Source organism: Gymnogyps californianus, chromosome 6 (genome assembly GCF_018139145.2).
Source record: "Gymnogyps californianus isolate 813 chromosome 6, ASM1813914v2, whole genome shotgun sequence".
Lineage (NCBI taxonomy): Eukaryota > Metazoa > Chordata > Aves > Accipitriformes > Cathartidae > Gymnogyps > Gymnogyps californianus.
Window position 1 is genome coordinate 11,159,182 of NC_059476.1, and position 26,284 is coordinate 11,185,465.

Here is a 26,284-nt window from a genome sequence, read left to right on the forward strand (position 1 = left end):
CTTCCTACAGGGGAACAGCATGAGACTGCCTCAAAATTCTGATGCAAGTCTTTTTATCCTAACATTCTTCAAACTTGACAAAATTGCAACCATCTTCTAATACATTTTTGTGCAACTCCTCAACTTGGCAGAAGCACAGGAGAGTGACAGCCAGCTGGATTTCCTGGCTGCAGGTATAAACATTGACTCCCCTCCCCTGAAGGAATAAACTGCTGCCAGCAATCCAAGAAAATTCACAGTTCTCCAATGAACGGAAAATACTGCCACTAGTTATTTCTTTCTCCCTACCCTGGAGGAACTGAGCTGCTGCCAATTAACATAGCATTTTCCTACACTTTGCAATCCCTTTGAACTTTTTCAGGATTTTACAGGAAACAGTTTTGTCTCTATGTAAATCTATTCAGTGCAAATCCTAGTCACAAAAAAGGACTGATAACTGTAGCAGAAGCCCCTAGACAAGGGAATCTTGCTAGTTTGCATCCATTACTTGAAAATGTAGTATTTATAACCGATTTGTACAAAAGCCAAGAAGAATGTAAGTGCGATGGAAAAGAAATCACAGAGACTAAGAAATGAAGTGCACATGAGATAAACTACATTCAAAAATTCCATGGATTGGAGATTATATTGCTTTTCATGTTACTGCCCACATTACTACAAGCTGTCTTAAACGAACCATTATTTTCCACTCAGAGTATACTTACCTTATAACTTAAGTATTAATTCTGATGTTCTACCAGTCATTCCTCGAGAAACAGGATTAAAAGCTGACTGTTTTGCCTACAGCATGAAGACTCACAATGTTTAATGGCACAGAAACAATTCAGATCCAGGGCAAAGGGACAGAAAGCTAGCAACTTGAATATTGGTATGAGACTGCTACAAAAAGAAAAGCTTCTCTTCCCCAGTTTGGTTTTCGTCTGCCCATAAATACAGCAAGATACACACAGAACTCATCTCTCACACTAGGCTAAAGTACCTTCTCAGTTGCATGAATAACTGCGTTATATTAAAAAAAATCTCATAGATGCCTTCCTTATGTAATATGTTAAAAACTCACGAAATCAGCTTCAAGTTTTCCCATTTCTTGTTTGTAGCTTCTCATTCGACTGCTGTACATTCCTCGGCTTTGAGGTGGGATCTCTCGAACTTCAAGTTCCATCTGCTCAAGCTAGCAAGTAAAAATAAAGAAGAGACATGTAAATGAAAAGGGTAATTAAAGCAAGGATGAATTTACCTAAATTGTTCACAAATACTAAGAAATATTCCTTCATTATCAAGAAAAATGTTGTTTATTCTGCAATACATAAACAATTTATCAAAATCTTTACACAGTCTTAAGTCAACAAACAAGTGACTAATATTAACACTCAGAAGGAATGAGTCTAGTCAAACATTTCTGGATTTCAATTCCAAATGTGATGAATACATTTTATTACAAGAAAATAGTAAAACTGAGGTTAAATAACTTCCTGCAAATGAGCATAGTTCAGAAGAAAGCCTACCTCCATCTAGCTGTGTGGTATTGGAAACCCTTGGCTGAAAAAGGTATTTTATTTATTTTTATACACACCCACACACATGTGTGTATATATATATACATGTATATGTGTATATACACGTGTGTGTATATACATTTAAAGTTTTATTTACCACCAGCCTGTATGTTTAATAAAATAATTCTTCTTTTAAATACTGCTTACTCAGCAGAATTACAAAGCCTGAACTGAGTGCCTAAATCTACATCCCAAATCTGTATGTAGGTATATCAAATAGCTGAATTTCAGGGTTTAATGACAATACTATTCAAGAACCTGTATACAGTTGAGTGCATTAAAACGTCAGAGATAGAATGTATCTTTCAAAAGCTTTTTCTATTTATTCTTGCCATGTAGAATACTAAGGGGCCTGAAACACAAGAATACAGCACAGAGGTACAGAACATCAAAAGGAGTTATAAACCAGGGCTGAGCTGCCTGCTAATTACCTGCCCACTGGGTCATGGAGCCTCCCCTACATGGTGCTGTCTGGTTGGGAATTCTATTTTGCACAGCTGAAGAATCCCTTACCTGCCTTTTAAAATCTTTCCAACTTACTTTAAAAAGATAAAAGAATACCTCTCCTTGGTTGCTGTAGGCACCTGAAACAATATTTACTCACCTCCTACTGATCTCAGTTGAGCAATATGGCATTGGAACAGAAATGCCTTTCAATTAGGGTCCCAAGCTACTGGTTACAGGTCTTCACAAGGGACAGCTACAGTTTATTCCTATGTAATCGCTTGCTTACACTTTGAAATTTCATCCTCATATCGTAAGAAAAGCATCTGAATTTAATCAATAGAATTACCAGACACTCAAAAGTCATTCCGCCTGATCTATTCTGATTAAACAAAATGATATTCAATAATAAACTGTAAAGCAGAATTTAATTAAATAGTCAGTAATGAATTGAAACATACAAAGCAATTTCTAATTCTACCCAGTTCTTTTGCTCAGGCTTAACTTTCCAAAGGGCTATTATAAATTAAACTAATAGCTGGATTTAATGGCTTATTTCTTATCAATTTCATCTCAATATATTTGATCTCAAATGTTCTATAAACATAGAAAATATTCCTCATAGATATATATATAATTATATGTGCAAGGTTGGGATACTTTAATGAGGTCTCAATTCTTATCTACTATATAAAAATGAAACCATCTTGCAGTGAATACAGAATTTGCAGCAAGGATCAGACCACAGTCCATGAAATCCCAAATGTTCATTCTAAAGAGTCAGTATCAGAGAGCATAAGGTCCAAGGAACAATGATGAAGCATGCATATTTAGGCTGACCAACGTTTAACACCTTTTTTTTTTCATCATGAGATTAAACAGGTACATTTTGTGGCTGGGCTGACAAATTTCCATGCGAAGTCATGCAGAAGATAGTGGTCCAAGCAGGTGTGAATCTAAATGCAACCTAATTTCATGTATCTTCACTTTCAGGCCTCATATTATTGGTCATAAAATCACAAGAACAGAGCTAAATTCTACTTAAAGCTAAAAATAACCTGGCACTTAAATCTCAAAACATCTGTAGAAGCTCAAGTTTTCTTCAGAAAACCTACAAGCTCTAACTTCTTTTATTGTTTATGTTCAAACTTGCCACCACTGTGGTGAAGCTGAGCATTTTGGCACCTAACTCTTGCCCAAATTCATAAACCAGGCCCCATCCTTAAGGCTCCTCAGGGGTTTAACCTAGTAGGTTTGCTCTTAACAACACCCAGTACACTCCCAGAACCGAACACAGCATAAAGCAGAGCAGCTTTGTTAAAATACAACAAAGTAAGGTAGTGCTGCTGATGTTGTCCATTGAGACCCCAAAATAAGTCTCCCCCTCCTGCAGGAACTTTTCCACATGAAATTGCTCTGGACAGTTGCTAGCATTTTATGAAACTTGTAAGCTTTGTTATTTTATTCTAATTCTAAAGTCCTGGAACTAAAATAGAGATCTATACTAAAAAACCCAAGTGTCTAAATAAGAAAAACCTAGCATTTGCAACACTAAATTTATATGCATTATTAAAAAGCCAAGTGTCTAGATAAGAATAACCTAGCATTTCCAACACAATTTTGTGACATGTCCCTCATAAAACATAAAGGTAAATAACACACAGACAGTTTTTTCTTCTTAAAAGTAGAATTTCACTCAAAAATGCTAATTCCTGCTCTTCTAGCACATGCTAGATTTTATACTCAAAGAATTTCCCTAAGGTTATCACAACATTCACCTTTCTTAAAAACCTGGTAAAAATAACATTCAGATACTCCACACGGGATGTAGAATGACAGGATTTCTCTCCAGAGATCTCTTACTCAACAGCTCTGGCTTGCAAAGGTAGCCTGGGAGCCTGAAAGTTTTGGTGTCAGTTCTGCACATAAATCAAATCAATTACACCAGTGATTTTACCCAAACAAAGCAGACAGTGTTTTAAAACAATCAACGGTCAGTCAAGGTAAATAAATTATCTCTACAATAATATTTATAATACATGAGAGTGTTATTTCCTAGCCAAGGAGGAAATAAAACAAAATCAGCTAAACCCAGCTTTGACTACTCAAGATGATGAAGCAAACCAATGTATGAAAACTATCAGTAGCAAGGAATTAGGTTTATTTTGATTTCCTACTGTAGCCTTTAGTTTAAAAGAGGATCTTTTTAATCAGTTCTGTGATTAGCAGGTTTGTTCAAATTGATTTTTAAACCCAAGCCTTGACATTAATCACAAACGTGTTAGGTAATTGCTTAAAGCCAATAACTGAATTAAGCACCTGTCTAGCAGCATTAGCAACAAGATCTAAAACAAAAGCGTGAAGGAAAAGCCAGTACATTAAATGAAGATCATCATTAGGATAAAAGTACAGATACAGGATTTACTTTTTAATCTTATAATAAATACAAATTTAGATGATCTTTTTCTGACATAAGGAGAGAAGTAATGAGCCATTAACTCAATTTCTGCTCCTTCCAATCTTACTTTGAGTAGAAAAACAAATTTGAATGATTTTTCGTCAGACCACCCATGCTACAATTTCCCTGTACTGCTATGCTTTTTTACCATGTCAAGTTGTAGTTAAAAGGAGATGAAAAACATTTCTAGATTTTTACTTTCTTTCAGCTGTTTCAATATGAAAGTGCCCAAAAAGCCTTAATATATCTTCAGAACATCCTCATGAGATGGGACAGTAATTTCACCGTGTTTCTCACTGAGAATACCAAATCAGAGAGGTCAGGCGCCTTGCCATCCTCACAGGGTAAACCTGCAGGGAGTCATCCCAAGATCCAGCTTTCCTGGATGCTATTCCAATGCTCTGGTCTACAAGACTAATTCAGTTCTTAAACCAAAAGCACCAGGTATGTCAACAAACACTCTAGAGACCTTTTTCTTCCTATACCACTTAAAAAAGTGAATTTCAATATTACTGTTTAGTTAGTAACCAAATCATTAATTCAAGTTGCTCAATTATAAGAACTTTTAGGCTAGAAGAACTAATTTCCTTTCCTTATCCTAACAGTCAGATTACATTTCTGACACTAGATAGACCAAACTCATTTGCAAGCAATAAACAAAAGCAACTTCAGGCAAGGAATTATTGGCCATGTGGGAAAAAGTCAATCTCAACTGTCACCAACACCTTTGCTCAGTTACTCCACATCTACAAAACTTTACTTTTATATTCCACCCAGATGGAGGACATGACAGGCTGCAATGGGAACAAAATAAAAAAAAAAGGTCACAGTTGCTTAACACATATTGCTTTCTTCTGTCAGTGCGGACCACTAACTAATGGTTGGTTAACATATATACTCTTCTCGGATCAATAACGCACACTGCCATTGCCCCCTTGACCTCAAACAACTAAATATCTTTAAGCCTCACTTGCTAAAAGAGAAAAAAAGATCTACTGCTCTACAAGACAATCAGACAGATTAAATCAAGTAGATGCATGGGTCTTACAAGAAAAAAACAAACAGTCCAGGTGTGTAAATATTTAATTCAATTCCTAAAGTAAAAGACCTAATCCACAACTCAAAGCCTGTAGCAGCCTGTAATAGCTTACAGCAATAATGCAAACCTTAAATCACTTAATGCAAGATTAAAAAACGATACACTCCTCTTGGGTATTTCATATCCTCAAATAAGAAGTATTTCAAAAATACTACTTCATTTTCTAATATATTATTGTTAAGTATTTTTAGGGCATCATGTGTGTTAAATGTTACCACTAATGATCCTATTATTTTCCTTAGGAATTTGCAGTTAACATATGAAAAACCAAAACGTACCAGTTCCCTTGCTTCTTCGAGCTGTTTCTCAACATTTGCAACCATCTGCTTCTTCTCATCTGAAACAGAATTGTGAAAATACCAATATAATTGTGCTCTTGCCATGAAAGAAAAATATACCATTTCATAAGCTTATATGTATCAGTTAAAACTGACTCAAGGGATTTATTCTGCGTGACTTCACCACACACTGTGATACCCACATCAGTAAATTAAAAAAAAAAAAGGAGACTGAAGAGTCCTTGAAGTCTTCTGCTCTGTTATGCAGCATTTGCTAGTTAGGAAAGCAGTTACAGCTGCTCCAGGTGTAGGAGTTATGCCTCAGCAGGCGCTTGCTGGGTGTGTACAAATGCATGAGAAGGCACACACTCACGCCAAACAGAAAAAAAGTTATAGTTTAAGAACAAAAGCTTATCCTATTTATTTGCAAAATACAAGATGCACAAAACCAAGCATCCCACTTATAATGAATCCAGGTACTAAAGTAAAATGAGGTTTCTATTCCCCTGTTCCTATGCTGGGTCTAGAACCGTTTCTTTTGCTTCAACAGAAAGAAAATGAAATGCCATGGGAACTACAAGAAAATCACCGTCTTCTAGTAGTAGTAAAAACGTAAATTAGTAATAAAAGATGAAAATTTAAAAAAATTAAAATCAGTTATAAGCTATATGTAGCAATCATCACCTGCCAGGTTCCCCAACAAGTCTATATCCCAGCTATAGAGAGCATGTCTGACTTTCGACCTGCCTCTAACCATCCATTCTCAGGCAGCGAATCCAATATGAACCAAGAACTGAGATTCAGTGTCACATCTGCCAAATATTCCAATTGCTTGACCACTTGGTTTGTTACAGCATGGAAGGGCGCTTTCTAAGGAATATTCATTCACTGGATAATAAAAAGTCCCCACATTGCTTAATTACTGTGGGCATTCAGGGACTTCAATACTACCATTTGCACTGCCTTTTGCATCACCTTGTGCCCCTCTCATGGCCACACCTTCCATCCTTCGGACTGTAAATCCACACATTGTCTCAACAAAGTTAACAACAAAACTCTGAACATACAACCCTTTATACCACCGTTCGTTTGAAACCAAGAGCATTATGACACATCTGTGCTGGTGGTTCGCCTGACGAAGCAGATAAAAAGTGAATTGCACAAAAGTATCTCCAGTCATTGCTCCTCAGAGACCATGACGGATAAGTCTATGTTGGCACAAGAGACTTTATTGTGTATCTTTAGACTTCACAGTTTTCTTTTTTAGCCTGAATTCTTTTGCTTCTCTTCCACATGATCTCTTTGTATCCTAGAATTGACACATTAAAGACCGAAAGGGACTATCTGATGATCTCCTTTGATCCTCTGCATGCCACAAGCCACTGAATTTCAAGAGGGACCCCCTTTATTAATGTATATAATTTAGCTTCTCACAGGCTGAAATGCTTTATTTTTAAGCAAACTTAGTGCCATAGGCAGGAATCAGGGGATGCTGAGGTAGCAACCGAAAACAGAACTTCTGCCACATAAAGTAAAACGTGCCCTTAAAACAACCTTCCTTAAAAACAAGAGAAGTACGTCTGAAAGGAATGTATTGCTACAGAGCTTTTGGTGGAGCATCCCCAGCTTAAGCAAGTCATGTTTCAGCTGAGTCCTCCCACTGCTGTTCCACAGTATCCTGCATTACTTTTGCATGGGTCTATCCATCTATCTTTTAATTTACCTAAGACACTCTACACTCTCATTTAAGGACACGTGAACATCATGATCTGTCCTTCTTCAGTTACATATATTGGAGCTCTGCCTGCAGAAAGGATCAGATTCAGGACCATCTTTCCACCTTTACGATAATGCAGAGATCTTTGCAAATAACCAGCTGTCTTCCGAGATAACACTGTCCCGCACAGGGCAGATTCACAAGAACAAACCACATGCACTGGGTTATCACCCAAGAAGCTGCTATAGTACTGTAGAACATGTCAGTAATTCATTTACAGTCCAAAAATAAGACTATAGTCTGAGGTCCTTCACTAAGGGAAAAGTCCTCTTGGAGAAGCCCAAGTTCTCAAGAATGTGTTATAGCCAACTGGAGAGGCAGCAAAGACTCCTTCCAAGATTGGACTGGATAGGCAAGCGGTCCCATGCTGATGAGGTTCACCTAAAGTTGAGACTGTCTCAGGCTCTGAGTCTGCTATATCCTATATGAACAAATCAAGGTGTTTCTGGGTGGCAGCAGTAAGAACTGAACAACACTATGTCTGGCAAAACATAGCTAGAATAAAATCTTGAAGAACACTGAAGCCCTCTGAGTAAAGGGAACTCTGCCAGTGACAGAAGTGAGAAGGAGGCACGTGAATCCCCCCACAAATTAAAAGTTAGAGCTCACCTCTAAGTCCTCCCAAACAGAGTTTCCCTTCTTAACCTTGAAAGAGACCCAGAATTTCATCAAGTAATCCTTTCTACAAAGCTAAAGCCATGGAAAAACAGCAGCTTTCTTGTAAATCTGGAATTCACACTCCCACATCTGGTGGATTCTATTACAACAGAAGATGTAGGAAATGCTCATTTCTGTGCAGCACTTTTAGTTCTCTGCTAGCAATGTCTTTCTTTAATTCCCCACCAGGTTCTCATGATGGCACCCAAGCCAGAAAATGTAATGGTTAGTTATTTATCTTCCTAACATAACTAAACCCAAAAGAAAAGAGAATCTGCCACTTGTTTGCCCACACATTTCAATTCTCCTACCCAACATCCTAAAACACCTTTGTTCTTTCCTTCATTTGGAAGCGGGCAAGATGACGATGGACAAAAGGAAAAACAATGTAAGATATAAAGCACACAATACCATTTTATTGAAGCTGAAATAAAATTAAAAAACATAGCAGCAGAAAATAAATGTACTATAGCAATATCAGTATTTCCCTGAGTTTTACTGGATTACAATTTCCATACACATTAAGTAACCTGAAATTTAGAGATATAAAATTCTGTACAAATTCTGTATGTACTTGTGATTACAAGAACTACGTAGCACTCTGCTGACGAGTAAGATCTTACCTACCCACAGAGATATTAAGCTACAGACCTTTGGTAGGGAAAACTCATTAGTACCCAAGGAATTCTGGCTGAAACTGCTCCCATAAAATTGAGGAGGTATTCAAATGATCTTCAACGGTTTAGTTAATTAAACTTTAACCCAACTCCAGAGTTGTATTTTAACATCGTCCCAGATTTATCAATGCATAATCACCCAGCTGGTGACCAGAGCAACTGCTGGGAGCAAGGCCTACTGACAACAGGCCTTTATTGTTCCTTCAAATACAGATGTGTGAGCAGGCACATGGCAACATGCCGGCACTGCAGCTTTGGAGCAATATCTTCACGGATTTCCAGGAAAGTAGCTGAACTTGTTGCAACTGCTGATCCTCTAGGGCACACAATACCATGTAGAGCAAGAAGGGGTCGCAGGATCCAGCAGGGTCACTTTGGTAAGGAAAAGCAAGCTTACCAAAGTAAAAGTATCACCCACTTGGTTTCGCTTTCCTCTCTTCCTCTAGCCACATCCATGTAAAATCCTGGTGGGAGTATGCTGCCTGGAGCCACTGGCCTGCAGGACTGCCAACACCCCCAGGCCTGTTGTTGATATCAGCAACAGAAGCATGAAATGCTACAACAGTGTCAATCAGAAAGCACTTGCTGGAATGGTTTTCAAACCATTTAATTCCAGTTTTACCGCCACGGTTAAGCTAAGGAAGCAATTTATTTCACAGTCAGAATCCCCATAGAAAGGAGGGCACAATATCCACAGGATGACTTGCTCAGAGACTGCAGATGAGGTCAGAGGGAGTTACTCAGAGTAAGAGAAGCTTGCCACTACTCTAGTAGATCAGGACAAACAAGTTACGAGTCAATTAAAAATCCTCATATTACTAACTGTATTACTCCACTGTGTCTTAGTAGTTTTCAATCTGCCTACTTGATCATTTCCTTAAATACACTTCCATCATATGAAATAACAAAAAGGGGGTTTTATAACTTTTTTCTTAATTTAGAATTGATAATATCCTTTAAAGAAAATAAAAAACAATGCTCCATCAAATATATCTAAATTTAGAATAGAATTTTTGTCTCTACATTGCCAGACAGAATGTCCTAAAGAAAATATTGCATGTAGCTTGTATAATTTAACTGGTCAAATTGACAAAATATGGATAAATATGAAGACTGGAAACAAAAGTGTTTTTTCCTCTGGGTAAGGATTGCAAACAAAGAAATCCGTTCTGTGTTTGTATACAAGGTTGTATCGCTTTCTTAAAAGAAACAAGCTTTTACTACATTTTCCTCAGTTTTTTCAGCTTTGCCCTTGCATTAGTCACTCTTTTGTCCCCCAAAATACAGCAGTTACAGAAAGGCAGAAATCTGCCTACAAGTGTAGAAAGATAACACAGCACTAGTTTGATCTCACAACCAATGAAGAGATTTAAAAAATCTGGGCCAAGGCTGAGTAGTTTCATTGCTTGTGGAATTGCTTCTTTTTATCAGTACATGCTGAGGAAGAGACTGAGTAACAAAGGGCTTCAGTTCATAGACCACTTGCAGATTTTGCTACACTGGCTGAGGTGGTTTACATGTTCACCACTGCCCGAAGTTACTGTCCAACAGCAGAGACAAACGGAACAATACATGCATTTCTCTCTTTGGGTTATAAAACTGGGTTCAAGAGGCACAACATAATGAGCCAGACCTGAAATGGAGACAGTAAACTCCAGTACAGGGGTACAACAGAAAATCAAAGGTGGGACTTTCTTCAGCTAAATCTGTTAGAGACTGAAATACAGTGCTTTGATTGCCCAGTAGAAAATGCAGGTATCGAGTATCAGAAGAATGACAGCACTCAAACCTAAAACCATCACGACCCAGAGGCTACTGTGCTGGGAAAAGACTAAGTATCACCATTTGTGCTGATAAAACTCTCTTTCAGATCAAGCAATCGAAATTTATACAATTTTTTGGTCAAATCACAAGACAGATGTTTCTCTGAAACACTGAGGAACATTAATAAAACATGTCAGCCAATGATCTTCATTGTTCAAAGACCTGCAGCAGCATCACAGAAAATCTATTTAAAAGCCATTTCTCTATTTAGAACACTTTCTTTAATCCTCCAGATGATGTTTTCCTCAACAGAAGACATTTCTTCCCAAGACGTTCTATTGTCCCTGCTGCTTATTGTTTCTGTAGTATCAGAGTGCCTTTGTTACATTTCTTGCTGAACTATTTATGCATTTGTGACAATAGGATTGTTTGTTGAGCCATCATCCTCCTATAACACAAGACAGCATCAAGTCCTGACAACACCGAATGCAGGAATGTTGCAAAAACAATTAACCAGTATTTCTCCAATTCAACTGAATGCGAAGCTTACAGCAGGTCCATCTTGGGCAGCAGAAGGAAATAAACCAGTCACTAGACTTCAGGAGATCTCTCTGTATTATGCAGAAGTAGCACAAGTCCTTACACCTTTCATCCTGCTTCTTCCAGCGTGGAGGAAGAAGGCCATCAGCAATCTCTCTCAAATCACTGCTGCTGAAAACTGCCACCTCACGTGCATCTCTCCTCATGTCCCCCTCCCACCTCATAATCCTCTTTTTGAGGCTCTCCCAGCCATCTCCACAAGAACTAACTGGAACTTCTGGTGATGAAGAAGCAAAGATCTTGCAAATATTCCTATTAAGAAACAAGGGAAAAATGTGTATTTAAAATATTTCTGATTAAAGTGTTCAGCATAGTCAGAGATTTTTTTTTTCCCCAGGTGGTCTAATGCCTCTATTAGCTAAGGCTGCAATTTGTTTTGATGTCATACATGAATTTTTTGCTGATGAAAGACAGAATAGCCCTGAAAACTGAAGCAATGCACTCACTCATAAATGTACAGTGCAAGAAGTAGCTATAATGCAAGCCATGTATGACCAGCCTCAAATCCTAAGATGGAAAAGTCACCTCTTAAAAAAAACAAAACTAACCATTGTCTTATCTTGAGGCCATTTTGCCCAGCACCACACTACTGGTCCTGCAGGGAACATGCATTCTTTCTCCTCTGAGAGGACAGCAAATTCTAAAACAACCTTCTAATGGCCACATAAAAGAATCATTATTTCAAAGCCTGATGCTTCTAGGCTATGTCACCATTTAAGACAATACTCTTTAAACATCTCATATTTAAGCTCCAGTGTCTCCCTAAGTGAATAAGGGAGACAGATTCAAGGAGAGGATTATGGAAATCCACTACTACTAAGCAGAATATTCTTCCTACTATTGAACAGACACTGATGACTTCCAAAATCTATACAATTAGGAAATTAAATCTCTATGCTTTTTCCATAAATCAGTGTAGCACTACTGATTTTCAGAAGAGGAACCAGTAGTGTATTTATGATGTCTCCCTGTTCCTACAAGAGGTCCTTAAATTTACTCTGCTTAAAAGTGAACAACCCTTTGTGAGGCAGTGGGAAATACTGCCTTGATTAGGTACGTTACATTAGTGAAGAATTCACTGCATCCTCTCAGTAAATTGTTCCAATGGCCATTTACAGGTAAAATATCATTTCTGAGCAGACTAAATTACACCAGTTCTAAATTTCAATCACAGGAACTCTTTGAATCTCTCCCTTCTTCATACTGTAAGTCTCCATTACAAAATAGAAAAAGCTTTCTACCTCAGGAGTACCTGCAGATTGTGACTGAATTATCCCCCTGTGTCCTTTTTGTCAAGCTCAACAGCAAAATAGCTTTGTTAAGCCGATGAAAAGGCATGGTTTCCTGTCCTTTAATCGTGCCTGTGACTGGTCACTGAAGCCCAATTTACCAGAAGACTTTCTAACTTGCTAAGATTAGAATTGGACATAATCTTCCAGAATCAGACAGATTTTTACTCAAAATCCCTGTTTATTCATTTCAGATGTATTTTGGACCTCTGAATTAATGTTGCACTGAGATCATATGTTTTAGTTGACCACCTACCTCAAATCCTATTTAGAGTCACTACTTCACCACTTCATGATGTGTTTCCCACTCTAAAAGTAGGATGTTGTTCTTTGGTCCTGGATGCATGATATTTTTTCCTTTAGTCATATGGAAAAATATACCATTAGTGTGTGTTTATTCCCTCATTATATGATATCCACTCCCATAGTTTAAGTATCCTAAAGCTCTGGGAAATGTGCATAGGAAGCAGAGGCAGAAATATTTAATGACCTGGAAACAGAAGAGGCACTAAGCTGAGCTACAAGAGGGACAGACGAGAAATCCACTAGTTTCAGCTTCCTTCTGTCTCATACTAGGAGCTCTATATTAGGGCACTGATTTGTATGCGCTAGAAGATTCAGCTGGACTGGTTAAAGAGATTATCACTTTCAGCTTTCTACCCTAACGCTCTTATAGACATTATTGTCTCTACTGCAAGGATACGTCATGAATCAGACCATGAATGCTGCAGGCTACTGACAAACACATTAAAGTAAATGAACACTGATGTCTTTGAATCTGCTCCTACACGTGAGTCACCACAGTCAATTATCCAAATCAAATGTTTTAACAGCAGGCAGCAAAAATACAGATTCAGATTAAAGCATGCACAAATCCTGCCTATGCCACATGAAAAAGACTTGATTTCCATTACCGATGTTGTGGCATGATCACAATAAAAAGCGTTCAGTAGCAATGCTGTAGAGCAAACATCCACCCAGCTCTGACCCTTGCTCTGCTCAGCCCTTCAGTTGCGTTGGCATAACTTTTCATGGCCCCACGGGAAGTCAGAAGGGAAGGGCTCATCCTTACAGCTGACCAGCAAACAATATTCTGTCAGGTTATTAATACGTTTCATGAGACAACTCGCTGCTCGAACAAATGTGCACCCGGGGCAGGGAGATGAATCCTGACTCTGCTGTGTAAGGAGCAAGAGAACACATTCGGGTGACGCGACACAGAGACAGACCACGCTGAAAACACACTAACACCTCCTGCCACCACCCCCAGCCCTTGTTGCTGGGATGCCGGAGAGGCTCTTGCAGACGAGCAGGACGGGCCTGCGGTGCGGAGCGAGAGCCGTGAGGGCGGAGAGCAGCGCAGGTGGGAGCCCAGCACGCCGGGCGACGACGGCCTCTCCGCGGCGCCAGGCGAGCAGCCCACCCACCCCCGCCGCAGGCGCCCGCCGCTCACCTCCTACTAGCTTGGGCACCTTCCCGATCCTGCCCGTGATCTCGGCCGTCAGCACCGCGAAGTCCTGCTCGTAGCTCTCGAAATCGGAGGACATGGCGGCGGCGGCGGTGCTGGGGGAGGCCGCGGCCCCGCTGCGCTCCGCGGAGACGCCGCGCTCAGCCCGGCGCGCTCAGCCGCTCCGCACCGAGCCGCTTCCGCGTTCTGCTACTCGCAAAGGCGTCCCCCCGCCTCCGGGCGGCTCGCCACAGGTTCCGACGAAACTCTCCGCCCGCGCTCAGGTGCCCTACGCAGCACGGCCCAGCTGCCCGCTGCCGCCCCGCCACCCCTTGGCGGTCTTCGCTTGGGGGCTCGAACTGCAGCCCCAGGCCTGGTGGAGGAGGAGGAGGAGGGGCGTCGGCGGCCTGCTCACGCCCTGCAACCCTGGAGCCCGCAGCCCCCTGCGCCCCGCCTTGTAACCCCGCTCCTTCAGCGGAGCGGGGGCGAAGGGACGAGGCTGCGGCGCCACCGGCGGGACGCTGTTTCCCGGCGGGATCCTATTGCCAACGGACTGCCGGGGGCGGTGGCTGACCCGGAGGCGCCGGCGGGAGGAGGCGAGCACGGGCTCCGCTCCCCCCGCCTCCCCGGGCCGGCGGGCGGGGCGGGGCCGAGGCCGAGGCCCGGCGGGCCCCGACGCCTCCCTTTCCCCTTCCCCTTCCCGTCCCTCACGGCGCTGCCTCTCTCTCGGCAGCCGGCGGACTGAGGGCGGCGGGAGCCATGCGCGGCGGCGGCGGCGGCGGGGCGGCAGCGGGCGGGCGGCGGTAGCGACCATGGGGGGGCTGCGCCGGGCGCGGCGGCTGTGCCACTGGGGGCCGCTGGTGGCCCTGGCCGTGGTGGCCGTGTGCTCCGCCACCGCCATGGCGGACGCCGCGCTGTGGTACTGGCCCCTGGACACCGCCGGGGGAAGCGTCAACTTCATCATGCTCCTCAACTGGACCGTCATGATCCTCTACAACTACTTCAGCGCCATGTTTGTCGGCCCGGGGTACGTCCCTCTGGGGTGGACGCCGGTAAGCGCTGGCTGTCGATCGCCTCGTCCCGGGCCGGGCTCGGCGGGGCGCGGGCTGAGGCGCGGGGCGGGGGCCGGCAGTGCCGGGCGGGGGGCCGGCGGGCGGACCGGCGGGCCTGCCCTTCTGCCGGGGCCGGCCTCTCTGAAAGGAGCGTGTGCGGGGATCAGGAAGGCGGTAGAAGTCGCGTGGCTTTTGATGCCACCATTTCCCCTTTCTCCCCGCAGAATGCAGCCGGCCCCTCAGGCCACTCCTTTCTCCCGCTCTTCTTTCGACATCTTCCCTTTCTGCCTCTGTCCCGCCTCGCTGCTGCTTCCAGCGTTTCCAGTATGCTCCAGCTTAGTCCGTCCCTTCCTTGTTCTGTCAGTTACAGTCATCTGGGGCTGAACGGCAGCGCTGCTTTATTGGCAGTAGTCGTTACGTTTTATAGGTGCTTCTCAAAGCAAAACTAGAGGAAACGAGTACTGTTAGCCGGGAATGAGAACTTCAAGGTTATCTGCAGCTTGTGCAGACACTGTTGTATTGAAGATTTTGCTGCTAGTAATAAGGATTAGAATAACTTCATTTAGCAAATTTAATTTTTTTTTTATGAGAGCCAGAAAATTACATGTTTATCTTATGTTTGACACAGTATTATAAGTAAAGGTAGGAGTTTGCATTTCCTTTGCCTCAGTAATCTCTTGGAAGAGTAGTAGTCAAGGACCAGAATGATACAGGTTCAGTATCTCAAGACAGCTGGCCAGAGTTTATGTTCCAGTGGCGTGATACAAAGATTAGTAGTAATCACATTTCTACTTGTGGAGTATTTCTCAGGACAGAGTCTAGTGAGAAGAGGATCCTGATGTAGTCCTAGCAGGACAACTGGTATTCCGCTTGGTGAACAGAAGATTTTGGCCAGTATTACTACTGGCTATCTACGAGTCTCTCTGTCTTTCATCTTGCTGTAATTGGCATATGTGTGTTTTAAGAGAGAGAGGGTGGCAAACAAGAGCTAGTTGAATATTAATGCTTACCACTACTGTATCTTAGTAGTAAGCCTAGATTGGCTCATGGTGTAAAATGGAGAGACAAGGTGCACAAGCTTTTTTTTTTTAAATTATGAAGGCCTCATGCTGTTTTTTACTCTCAGAACTTCACTATGAAACCCTGCTTGTACAGTCACTCTTCCTGATGGAAGAACTGTTTATTTCTTTTAGCAACCAGCACTTTCAACAGTGGGAGATGGCTGTGTTGATAGCCAAGAGATTATTTCATTTTGGTTTTTTCTCTCCTTGCCACCTACCATTAAATAGGGTTGGGTTATGAAACACACCTTGTCAGAAGAAAGCAAAGATGCTTAGGTTAGGAAAGTGCCAAGATGAGTATTGCCGGTAGAATTATGTATACGTCTAACACGCCTATTCTTCTGTTTAAAGGAAAAATCTCAGGATTGCATGTATCTCCAATACTGTAAAGTGTGTCAGTCTTACAAGGCACCCCGTTCACACCACTGTCGAAAGTGTAACAGGTACTTTCTTTAAAATTGTTTTAAGTCCATATTAAAGCAGCTTCAAATCTAATGATGAGCTATTAATATAATTTGTTCTTCCAAGTCTTGCATTGTGCATTTTTAGAAGACTTCCATATGAACACTGTACCCGTTTCAAATATTTCCACTTTCTACTTGTGTGATTTCTGTGGTTTACTGTGGTTTAGTTTAATAAATAAATCTGTCTTTAACATTTTCTTTTTAGCTTGAAATCAGTTCCTCTTGAGAACTTCTTGACAGTATTAACAAAACATTGCAGTACTGTTTCAGGGAAGTGAGCCTGTGTAAATACCTAAAAATCTTTCAGTCCTTGGTAAGTTCTGAGTCCAGACATTCACCTGCTCGAGGAGTAGAAAAGCCTATTCTGTCATCTTTCCAAATGGGAGTTAAATGTTGATTTGAGTGGAAATTTCAGACTGTTCTTTACTCTTCACTAAAGGTTTTTTTTTGAGGGGAGTCGGCATGTTAAGTGAACTAATAAGCCTTTTGGGTCAACTTAAAAAGTTTGTGCCTTGTTTTGTGTTAGTTTTCCAACAGACTTGTTCTGAGGTAAAGGATGCTTTTATTATAAATGGCTGCACTGGAATTTAGTGCAGCTTGAAAAAAGGAAGCCCCTTCAGCTGTCTACAGTCCAGGCTGTAGTTGCATTTATCTTGGGTTTACTGGGCAGGTCCTCCTCTGAAGGATAGTAGAGAACGTGGTAAAAGGATATTGCAACATACACATTCATTTATTATTTCTACAAACACAAGATGCGCAGTCAGTGTGCTTTTAGGAAGTAGAGACTGAAACTGTGGAGCAGTGCTGTAATTTGGCTGCATCATTCTGAGATTTAAAATTAGACTCTTTTCTTTGAGTGACAGTCTTTACATGGAGGACTTAGAAAATGGCAGCAGAGCCTGATGATTGTCTTTGCAAAAGCAAGTTCTTTAAATAATTTATCTTTTGTCAAATAAAACAGAATAAACTGCAGCACATTATCCAAATCATTTTGCTGATATGCTTTAAGAATTTTCTGCCCCCTCAACTCTGGCCAAAGTAACTCATTCCACACGTATTTCTAGCCTGTTGTAATGAAGTGGGTAGCTTAAACCATCGCTGAAAGTCTTCTATGCTATGGCAGATTTCATTGCATGAATGGAGTCACTTCTTGTGGCCCATCTGGACGGAGTGAGGTTTCTAGCTAAGATCTAGGATCTTCTTCAGAAACACTTCTGCTTGTAATTACGATTACATGTTCAAGAACTTGTACGGTGGCAGTTGAACATATGCTAATGAAGAATAATAAATTCTTTAAAAGGGAGAAACTGCACTTCCTATTGGGAATGGACTAGCTTAAAAGATAATGAGGTCAGTAGTTCCAAAACAATTAACTTTTATTTTCAGAGGAGCTGGATATTTGTGCAATTCAATCCTTTGTTTGTCATTTAGGTTTGGTGCAGATGAATTGCAACATTATAATTAGTGATTTTTATACCTGTTAAGTTAAATCAATGCAATTTGGGATGTGGACAAATCTTTTATCAGGTGTGTTTTTTGCACATGTAAGCTACACCAAAATAACCAGCTTTATATTGAATACAAGAATTTCTCTAGGGTCTTTTCACTTGTTAAATAGATTTTGAAAAGGACTTACAGTGGTGTGAGGTCAATACATAGCAATTGATGAAGCTTTCAGAGGGTCTACTAGTGGAAAGAAAGAGGCATTATCACACTTCTGTCTCTGTATCTTTGTATGTTCTTTCTGCAAGTAGTTCACAGAGGATTTGATATTTCCTTTATTTTCCTGGTGTGCTTATTTTAAAAAATCAGCAATAATATTAGTGCTTAATTATTGTGTTGATAGTTCTTATATGTCCCATTTTAGGCCTCTGTCTCCTGGCTCTGGAATATGGTGTTTATTAGCAACTAGCAAGTTTGGGTAAAGAGGAGGAGGGATAATTAGGGAGGGTAGGACCTGGGAGCACTTTTTATTTTGCTTTCTTTCACTCTACAATATGAAATATCATTCTGAATAGCAACAAAAAAGAAACTACTGTGTTGATCTGTCAGAAATCGGTGGGTTTAAATGAATGAATGGAGGTTGAGTAATAGAAAGTTAGCTGTCCTTTTCTTTGAGCTGTTTGAAAAACATCATATATGTCCTCTATTAATCAATATTTATTATTTACAGATGTGTCATGAAGATGGATCACCATTGTCCTTGGATCAACAACTGTTGTGGATACCAGAATCACGCATCTTTCACTCTGTTTCTCCTCTTAGCTCCACTGGGATGCATTCACGCTTCTTTCATATTTGTTATGACTATGTATACTCAGCTTTACAACAGAGTAAGAAAACATAATTAAATGCTTAAAATATTATTTAAGTCAGATGGGTAATTTATCTCTGGAAGTATGAGACAATTTGGTTTCCTGAGAAGCAGCATGTGGAATTCCTTGTTATTCTTTCAACATGTACTCTCAGTTCTGCTCTCCGCCTGTGAGAAGTATGTTCATTAATTGAAGGAGGATTCAGCGAAAGTTGTTTCTGTTTTCTTTCCTTTTTTTTTTTTTCTGTTGCTTGTCATAATCACTGGGAGTTTCCTCGAGCTTTGCATTGACTGAAGACTGTTTCTGAGTAGCACTTTATGTAGAGAGAGACAGGCTGTGTTTGGGCTGGCACAGAAACTAGCTGCTGTTTATTTCCAACACACAAGTTAGATGCTATTTATTTTCTTTTGCTTGCGACTTTTTTAGAATTGTAGCCAATTCTTCAAGGAGGAAAAAAAAAGTACATTATTTTTGGAACTAAAAAGAAATTGTGCTGGATTTGTTTTTAAATGGAAAAATTTAACTGCAGCAACAATGAGCAAAGCTTGTTCTGGAATACATCCCTTATCTCAGATCCATGGTTAAGATTATGAGCTTTGATTTCAGCCTTTGTGGTTGCAATGAAAAGCTTGAAAACATCAACTGAGTGTAGCAGATGAAGGCTGCATCTTGTATTTGCAGAGTAATAATGTTGAGAACTGCTGTCTGCTAAAGCTTTCAGAGGAAAACCTGTAGCATTTCCATTGAAAATGGGTACTGTGCTATGCAAACATTTTCTATCTGAAACTGGTGAATGCGTTTTTGTTAATGTGCCAGTCTAGATTTGTTTGCCGATTTTGGGCCTAACTTGTGGAGCTTCCAAGATGGCGATTTTGGTTTAGCTTTCCATCTAGAGAAGGCCTACATCTAGCAAAGAATGTATTTCTGAAGAGGAAAAGTCTTTTGAATACTTTTTTTTTTTTTTTTTTTTAATTACTCCACTTGCATTATAAACCTGTCAGAAGTTGGACACTTACCTTCAGAGCCAGATTTCTTATTGGTAACTTGTTTTGTTTCAGCAGTCGGAATGTTCTAAAACTGAATGATATTTTCCCTTTGCAGATATCTTTTGGATGGAGTTCTGTAAAGATTGACATGAGTGCAGCCAAGAGAGACCCTCGACCCGTTATTCCCTTTGGACTGTCTGCATTTGCTGCATCTTTATTTGCCTTAGGACTGGCATTAGGAACAACTATTGCTGTTGGTATGCTGTTTATTATCCAGGTAAGTTTATGGCTTCTGTTACAAAGAAGTTAAAAGCTGTAAGTTTTGCCTGGTTGTGGAGCAGAAACATAATTCAGGATTGAGATAGGAGCAGTTGTTTAGAGCTTATTTTGCTGTGTAACTTTTCCAGGGTTTTATGTTGCTTTCTCCCAGTTCCTCTGTTGTTACCACAATTTTTTTTTAGTTATTTTTCATGGGTGAACTTGGAGGTGAAAATCTAATGAACTAAGAAAACATGAGACAGGCTTTATAAACTCTCTGGAAAAGGCAAAATACTTGGTATTTCAGGAGTAGATGCCCCTATCCCTGAAAATAGGTATAAACATGCCTGATATATTACTTCAAATGTTAGAGATATTTGGAACGAAACAAAACCACACATTTTAAGCATAAACTGAAATACTGTGTGATACTGTCTAAGTATATAATTCTAGAGGATAGCATTAACATATATCTGCTGAATCTTAATTTTGAATGTTTTATATGTTTCGGTTAAGCCTATAAAAGTTGCTTTGTTCTTTAAAGCAAATTTAGTTTGTTAAATGAAGTTTTCTTTGCCTAGCTGATGTATTTCTGCAGAAAATTGATGCTAATTTCACCTAACACTTTTGTTTTAGATGAAAGTCATTTTGACAAATAAAACTTCAATCGAGTCCTGGATTGAAGAAAAGGTAAGCTTTTATTACGGTATTCTTGTATTGTATTGTTAAAAAGTTTATTCTCCATATTTATCAATTTCTTGTTTCACCTCTCTGGATTTAAACCAAAGGTGTCATTTCAATTCACCACTGACTTGACACCTACAACCAGCTTTTCCTTTACTGTCTCTGAAATTCACCAAAATAGATGAGAAATCATTTAACTGCATAGATTTTTCTTTTCTTTTTTGTTTGAGGGAATTGGTGTGAACATAAAAAAATATTTGCTTTTAAGAGACTTTGCTTATCTACTTGGAATATGTGGGTGTTTTCGTCTGAAACTTGAGTTGTCTGTGCTTCTCGTTATGCCTGCCTGTGTCTTTAATTGTCCACCTCCCCTGCCCATTCTAGGTGGCATATTTTGGCTCATGATTTTCCTCATTTCCTACTTCTCTGATTAAACCTGGGAGGATTTTCCTTGATTTTGAAGAAGGACTAAAAAATAATGAGATACCTAGTCTTCTCTCCTTTGATTTCCATATCTTTACAGAGATTTTCACAAGATTTTTCAGAGGAAATATAGCCAAGCAGCTAAAGCTAAGCTTAGAGGAAGCAAAACTGACTCAGTGTTTAGAAACTAGTTCAGTGCTACCAGGTTATTTTGTATAAGTCCACAAATATTTCATTATTATCTTGTTGTCTGTCTTTTATTCTGTGTCAAAATTAGCATGAGAATCTTGACTGTGTATAAGTACCTAAGTATTGTAATGCCTTCTCTTTGCACGGAATCTAGCTTAGCTGGATCCTAGTCCTATTAGAATAGGCAATGGAACATAAATGAAAGAAAACCCTGTTACAACTATATAGTAGAATTTGGAATAATCTGTTAAAATTTTTACTGTAAAACACAGGCTGCTAATATGTCCCTTCTGAAAACTGAACACAGAATGTAATGCATCAGTGTTTAATAAAAACGATGTTATTGCAACAAAGAGAACAAAGTCTTCTGTGGATGCTCCACTAGGTGTCATCGTTACTGAAAGTATGAGAAGTTCATGACTGCAGAATGCGGGAGATTCAGAGCATGCCTGTATACGCAATTCTTAGAGGTGGAATAGACACTACCAATGTTCAGTTATGCTCATGGTCATTAATCAAAGAATCTTGAGCTATGGAAGTCTTCGTACGCAACCGAGAAATAGTCAGGCATCAGTCCTTAAAAAAAGTCATAAAATAAAATCGGAGCATGGAGTGGATTAATCAGTGTAGCCAGTTGACTCTGTTGTTAAAGAGTAAATGGGGAAGGGGGCGCGGGGGACCCAAACCAGACACACTTCTAAATGCCATGATTGTTGTAAGTAGTTTTAAAAGCCTGGGTTAGTATAGCAGGAATTTACTGCTCTTGCCTCAAAGTGTTTGCCTTTAGGTCTCATGGACCCATACAGGGCTTATGACTTGGCTTTCTTAATATTTGCTGCTCGATTGCAGTTTGTAGGGTATGGTTTTATGTACTGTATTTCTTAATTATTTTCCAGGCCAAAGACAGAATCCAGTACTACCAAACGGGTGAGACCTTTATTTTTCCCTATGACATGGGAAGTAAATGGAAGAACTTCAAGCAAGTGTTTACATGGTCTGGGATTCCTGAGGGAGATGGCCTGGATTGGCCAGTAAGAGATGGCTGTCATCAATACAGTTTGACGGTAATTGATCTTCAGTGATATCTCAAGTTAATCCTCTCCACTATCCAATTGCCTGCTTTCCTTTGCAGTAATATACCAGCTTTTTAAATAACTAAAATAGACTGACTAGTAATACATATACTTAAGGAACAGGAGTTCTGTCGAATCTTCTCCCATTTTTGATATACTAAGAAGTTATGCTTTTGTGAGTGCTTTTAAATGCTAATGATACTTCTTGTATTTTTTGAATGGTTTCAATACCTAACTTCATGTTGTGTTTTGAATACCCAAGTCCTCTTAAACTAAACACTGCCTAAATTTCTATTTATAATCATTTATAGATAGAGCAGCTGAAACAGAAAGCAGACAAGCGAGTAAGAAGCGTAAGTATTTGTGAAGTTTGGTCTGAAATGACTTTGAAATATCAGTATAAATAAATGTAAGTAATTGCTGAGACTATTTCTTTTCTTGATTTTAAACTTAGCAATTAAATAAAGGCTTCGTGTTTCCACACAAACAGTGTGCTGCAACCTCTGCTTAATTAAACTTAGCATTTAGCTTTCTCTGCATTTGCTCCTTAGTTTCCAGATGGTAAGAAACGTGATAATAAAGATGACCGTGCTTCATTGTTAAGACGTTAATTTAGAATTTAGAGTCCCTTTGACAGCCGTTGTTATTATGCTCAAATCTAATGGTATGCTTGAATTGATTTTTTTGGTATGAAACTGTCAGCAAGGCCGTAACTCCTTGCAATAATATATTGCTGTGTTCTGTTCAAATTTGTAGGTGCGGTATCGAGCAGTAGAAGATTACAGTGGTGTCTGCTGCCCTGTGACTAAAGGTGTTAAAACATTCTTCACAACACCATGCACTGAAGAACCTAGAATTGCACTGAGTAAAGGGGATCTGATTTTAGCCACAAGAGGCTTAAAGTTAGTGGCTCCACACCTTTATGTTTGGTTAAAAGAAATATTGAGATGAGTTCTGGCATCTAACTACCTATTACACTTTCTTCCCCAGACACTGGATGTATGGTGAGAAGATTCTCAACTCAGCTGCTGATGGTATGAAGCAGTTATTTTCACTTTTTTTGTTGAAAATTACAGATCAATTTTATAGCTGTCTAGAAATGTGGACAATATTACATGTTCAGTTCTCAAAATGTATAATGACTGACCTTATTGGCATCAGCTTCTCTCCCCTCTAAAACCACATCCACAGTTTTTACTCTTTACATCTGGTAGACTTGCCAGTTTTGATAAACATTAAATGAATCTGTCAGACTGAAAGAACACTTATCTAGTAGTTTATGGAAGGTTGAGTGGGAAGGGGGACACTCCTTCATATTCAAAGAAAAAGTTAGACTTTTAGACTCTAAAGAGGTTAATGATGATTTCTTTTTTTTTGATATTTAAATAGTGGTCATTCTTAAACACATTCAGATTTCCTACATAAACACCCCATATACGTATAAGACCTGGGATTACTCTTTGTACATCTTAAAAACAAGGAGACGTTATGTCTTTGGTTTGGGATCAATTCCAAGGACTTTGTGCATTTACAAAACTAACAACTACAGCTATCAAAGACGTTAAAGACTCCTGCTGGTCTGCAGAGAGACAACATCACAGCCACCTGCACTGAAATTTTTTTTCACTTTAGCCCTCCTGCTTAGGACTGAGCTAAAATTTTACCTGCCAGAGGGTGCATTGGATTCTGTTGTCTCTTCCAAACGATTGTTAATTCATTGCAGGTACATTCCGTGTTGGCAAAAGAGAGGCAGCCAACAGTCACTACATTGAAAGTGTCCGTGCTTTTCATGGGAGGTCTGAGACCTTCATGGGCTAGAAGTGCTCCGGCAGCTCACTCCAATGAACTCTTTTAAACATCAGACCTAAAAGAGTCATTGAAATGAGCATGGTAATCGTTTGTATTGCATTGCTTATTATGGAGATTAGCAGGAGATATCTGTGCTATATCAAATGTTTTTTTTTAAATGAAGTGAAATGTGATCTGGGTGGGGAACTTGGTGTATACTGAGAGGCTGGATTAGAATTCAAAATAACATTGGCATTTTGGAGAACTAGGCTTCAAAAATAGGATGAGATTTTTTAGGAATGTATAGGCAAAATGCTATAAATAGGCAGGAATAACAAGCTGCACTATAACAAGATGGAAAAATTAGTGATTAGTAGCAGTTCTTCTGAGGAAAAAAAGAGTCAATCATAATCTTGAGGTGAGTCAACACTTGCAAAAAAGAAAAAAGCCTACAGCTTTCCAGATGCATGAAGTAATCCTTCCATCCCACTCAACATTGGCAGAGACTCAGCTGAAATACTGCCACAAGTAAAAGCAGTTACTGCATCTCAAGAAGGAGGATCAGCTGTAAAGGGCTGGAGGAAAACAATGAGAACAATCAGAGTGCTAGAAAATGTGACTTATAAAGGAAAGCTGAAAGAATTGGGATGGCTTACCTGGAGAGGAAAAGGAGATAGGAGAAAGCCAGGGTATGTGCAAATAGTCATCAGCTGCTTAAAAGTCTGTTGTAGAGAAGGCTGTTATCTGCTTCCTGTGGCCCTGGTGTGTAGAAAGAGGAGTTGTGAACTTGAATTATAGACAGAAAGATTCAGATAGGGTATTAGGAAAGATTTTCTCATAGTAAGGAAGGTAGAGCACTGGAAAACTTTGGAGATCTCTGAAAACATTTTAGGCAGTGGGAGAGAATCTATGCATCCCCAGGCAATGATGTTAGGAATGACTTAGATGTCCTGCCTTGGAGAAGAAAATAACCTAGGTAACCTCTTGATGTCTCTTCCAGTCCTGTTTTTCCTCAATAGTGGGTTATGTTTTGTTCCAAGTTAATGCAACTTTTCATGTCTTAAGGTGGAATAAGAGAACGAGGCTGGTTCCCTAGGAAATGTGTGGAAAAATGCCAATATGACTCTGAAACGGATCAACCAGTGGATGGAGAGAAGAAAAACAGATAGCCTTCTCATTTTTTAAATAAGAAATGGAATTTTTACTTCAGACCACAATCCTTTACTTGAAATTTTCTGTGTATTACTTTAGACTTATGCAATGAATATGTTAGGACAAGGTTTTCTTTTCCTCACAGCTGAAAGGGTTGGACATGCCTGTGCCATGGTTTGCATACTTTTTTAACAATAAATAATTGAAGAAGCCATTCAGTGGATTGCCTTCAAGATGCATCTTTTTCATCCCAAGTCAAGTTTTTTTTCTTTTTGCTGTTTAAATTGCATTCTGAGGGTTCATATTTTAGGTTTTTTCCTCAACGGCATCTGATTGTGGTGCGTGCTGCTTATCTTTTGTATTTTGCTTTCTCTGAAGCTGCCCCTGAAAACTATAAAATAAACATCTCATTCAAATTCAAGATAAAATTTGTTACCTGTGACTTCTAATGATGTGAATTGTCCACCTCAAATAAACGACACATTCTTATTCACTTGTGGATTTAATTGTTCTTAGACCTACAAGAACTTATTTATAGGCATGGGAATGTGAACTGACTGGCGAGTAAAGATTTCACTGTTACAAGTTGTTTTTCAAGGTTAGAACGACTTCAGCTCTTGCTATAAGAATAGTCTGTGCTTTTAATGGCAAAAAACTATAGCCAGCTGTATCTGCTCCCTCTGAAATCTGAGCATGTACCCAAGAGACTAGATAGAGTTCTTGATCCATCTTCGAGTGAAAGGAAGCAGTAGTGCCAAGAATGAAATTTTTTGTGAGCCTAGTTGCTACTAAG

General features: G+C 39.7%; 2 protein-coding genes across 6 annotated transcripts in view; one reads left to right on the forward strand and one right to left on the reverse strand.

Moving 5' to 3' along the window:
* The window catches only part of VTI1A (vesicle transport through interaction with t-SNAREs 1A), a 275,400-nt gene extending 260,961 nt beyond the window's left edge, over positions 1-14,439 (reverse strand). For all 4 annotated transcript variants that reach the window (XM_050898887.1, XM_050898886.1, XM_050898888.1 and 1 more), the window contains exons 1-3: positions 14,053-14,439; positions 5,836-5,894; positions 1,061-1,171 (exon numbers count right to left, since the gene is read on the reverse strand). In XM_050898887.1, coding sequence (XP_050754844.1) covers positions 1,061-1,171; positions 5,836-5,894; positions 14,053-14,146 — 264 coding nt within the window. In that variant the 5' untranslated portion in view covers positions 14,147-14,439. The remainder of the gene's footprint in view (positions 1-1,060; positions 1,172-5,835; positions 5,895-14,052) is intronic.
* Positions 14,440-14,855: 416 nt separating this feature from the next.
* On the forward strand, positions 14,856-25,984 carry ZDHHC6 (zinc finger DHHC-type palmitoyltransferase 6). Of its 2 annotated transcripts, none has more exons than XM_050899016.1 (10): positions 14,856-15,098; positions 16,511-16,602; positions 18,797-18,956; positions 20,040-20,201; positions 20,819-20,872; positions 22,375-22,542; positions 22,863-22,904; positions 23,308-23,453; positions 23,542-23,585; positions 25,405-25,984. In XM_050899016.1, the coding sequence occupies exons 1-10, from the start codon at positions 14,859-14,861 to the stop codon at positions 25,506-25,508; spliced, it is 1,212 nt and encodes a 403-aa protein (XP_050754973.1). In that variant the 5' UTR covers positions 14,856-14,858; the 3' UTR covers positions 25,509-25,984. The 2 variants fall into 2 exon arrangements, with proteins under 2 accessions (XP_050754973.1, XP_050754972.1); XM_050899015.1 differs by having other exon boundaries at positions 14,921-15,098; positions 24,275-25,473.
* The last annotated feature ends 300 nt before the right edge of the window (positions 25,985-26,284 follow it).

Bases quoted from the DNA above. Each gene is read 5' to 3' on its own strand.
- ZDHHC6 (XM_050899016.1), top strand. From the start codon at position 14,859: ATGGGGGGGCTGCGCCGGGCGCGGCGGCTGTGCCACTGGGGGCCGCTG. The intron at 16,603-18,796 runs GTACTTTCTTTA...TATTATTTACAG, and splicing joins CACTGTCGAAAGTGTAACAG to ATGTGTCATGAAGATGGATC. The intron at 22,905-23,307 runs GTAAGTATTTGT...TCAAATTTGTAG, and splicing joins CAGACAAGCGAGTAAGAAGC to GTGCGGTATCGAGCAGTAGA.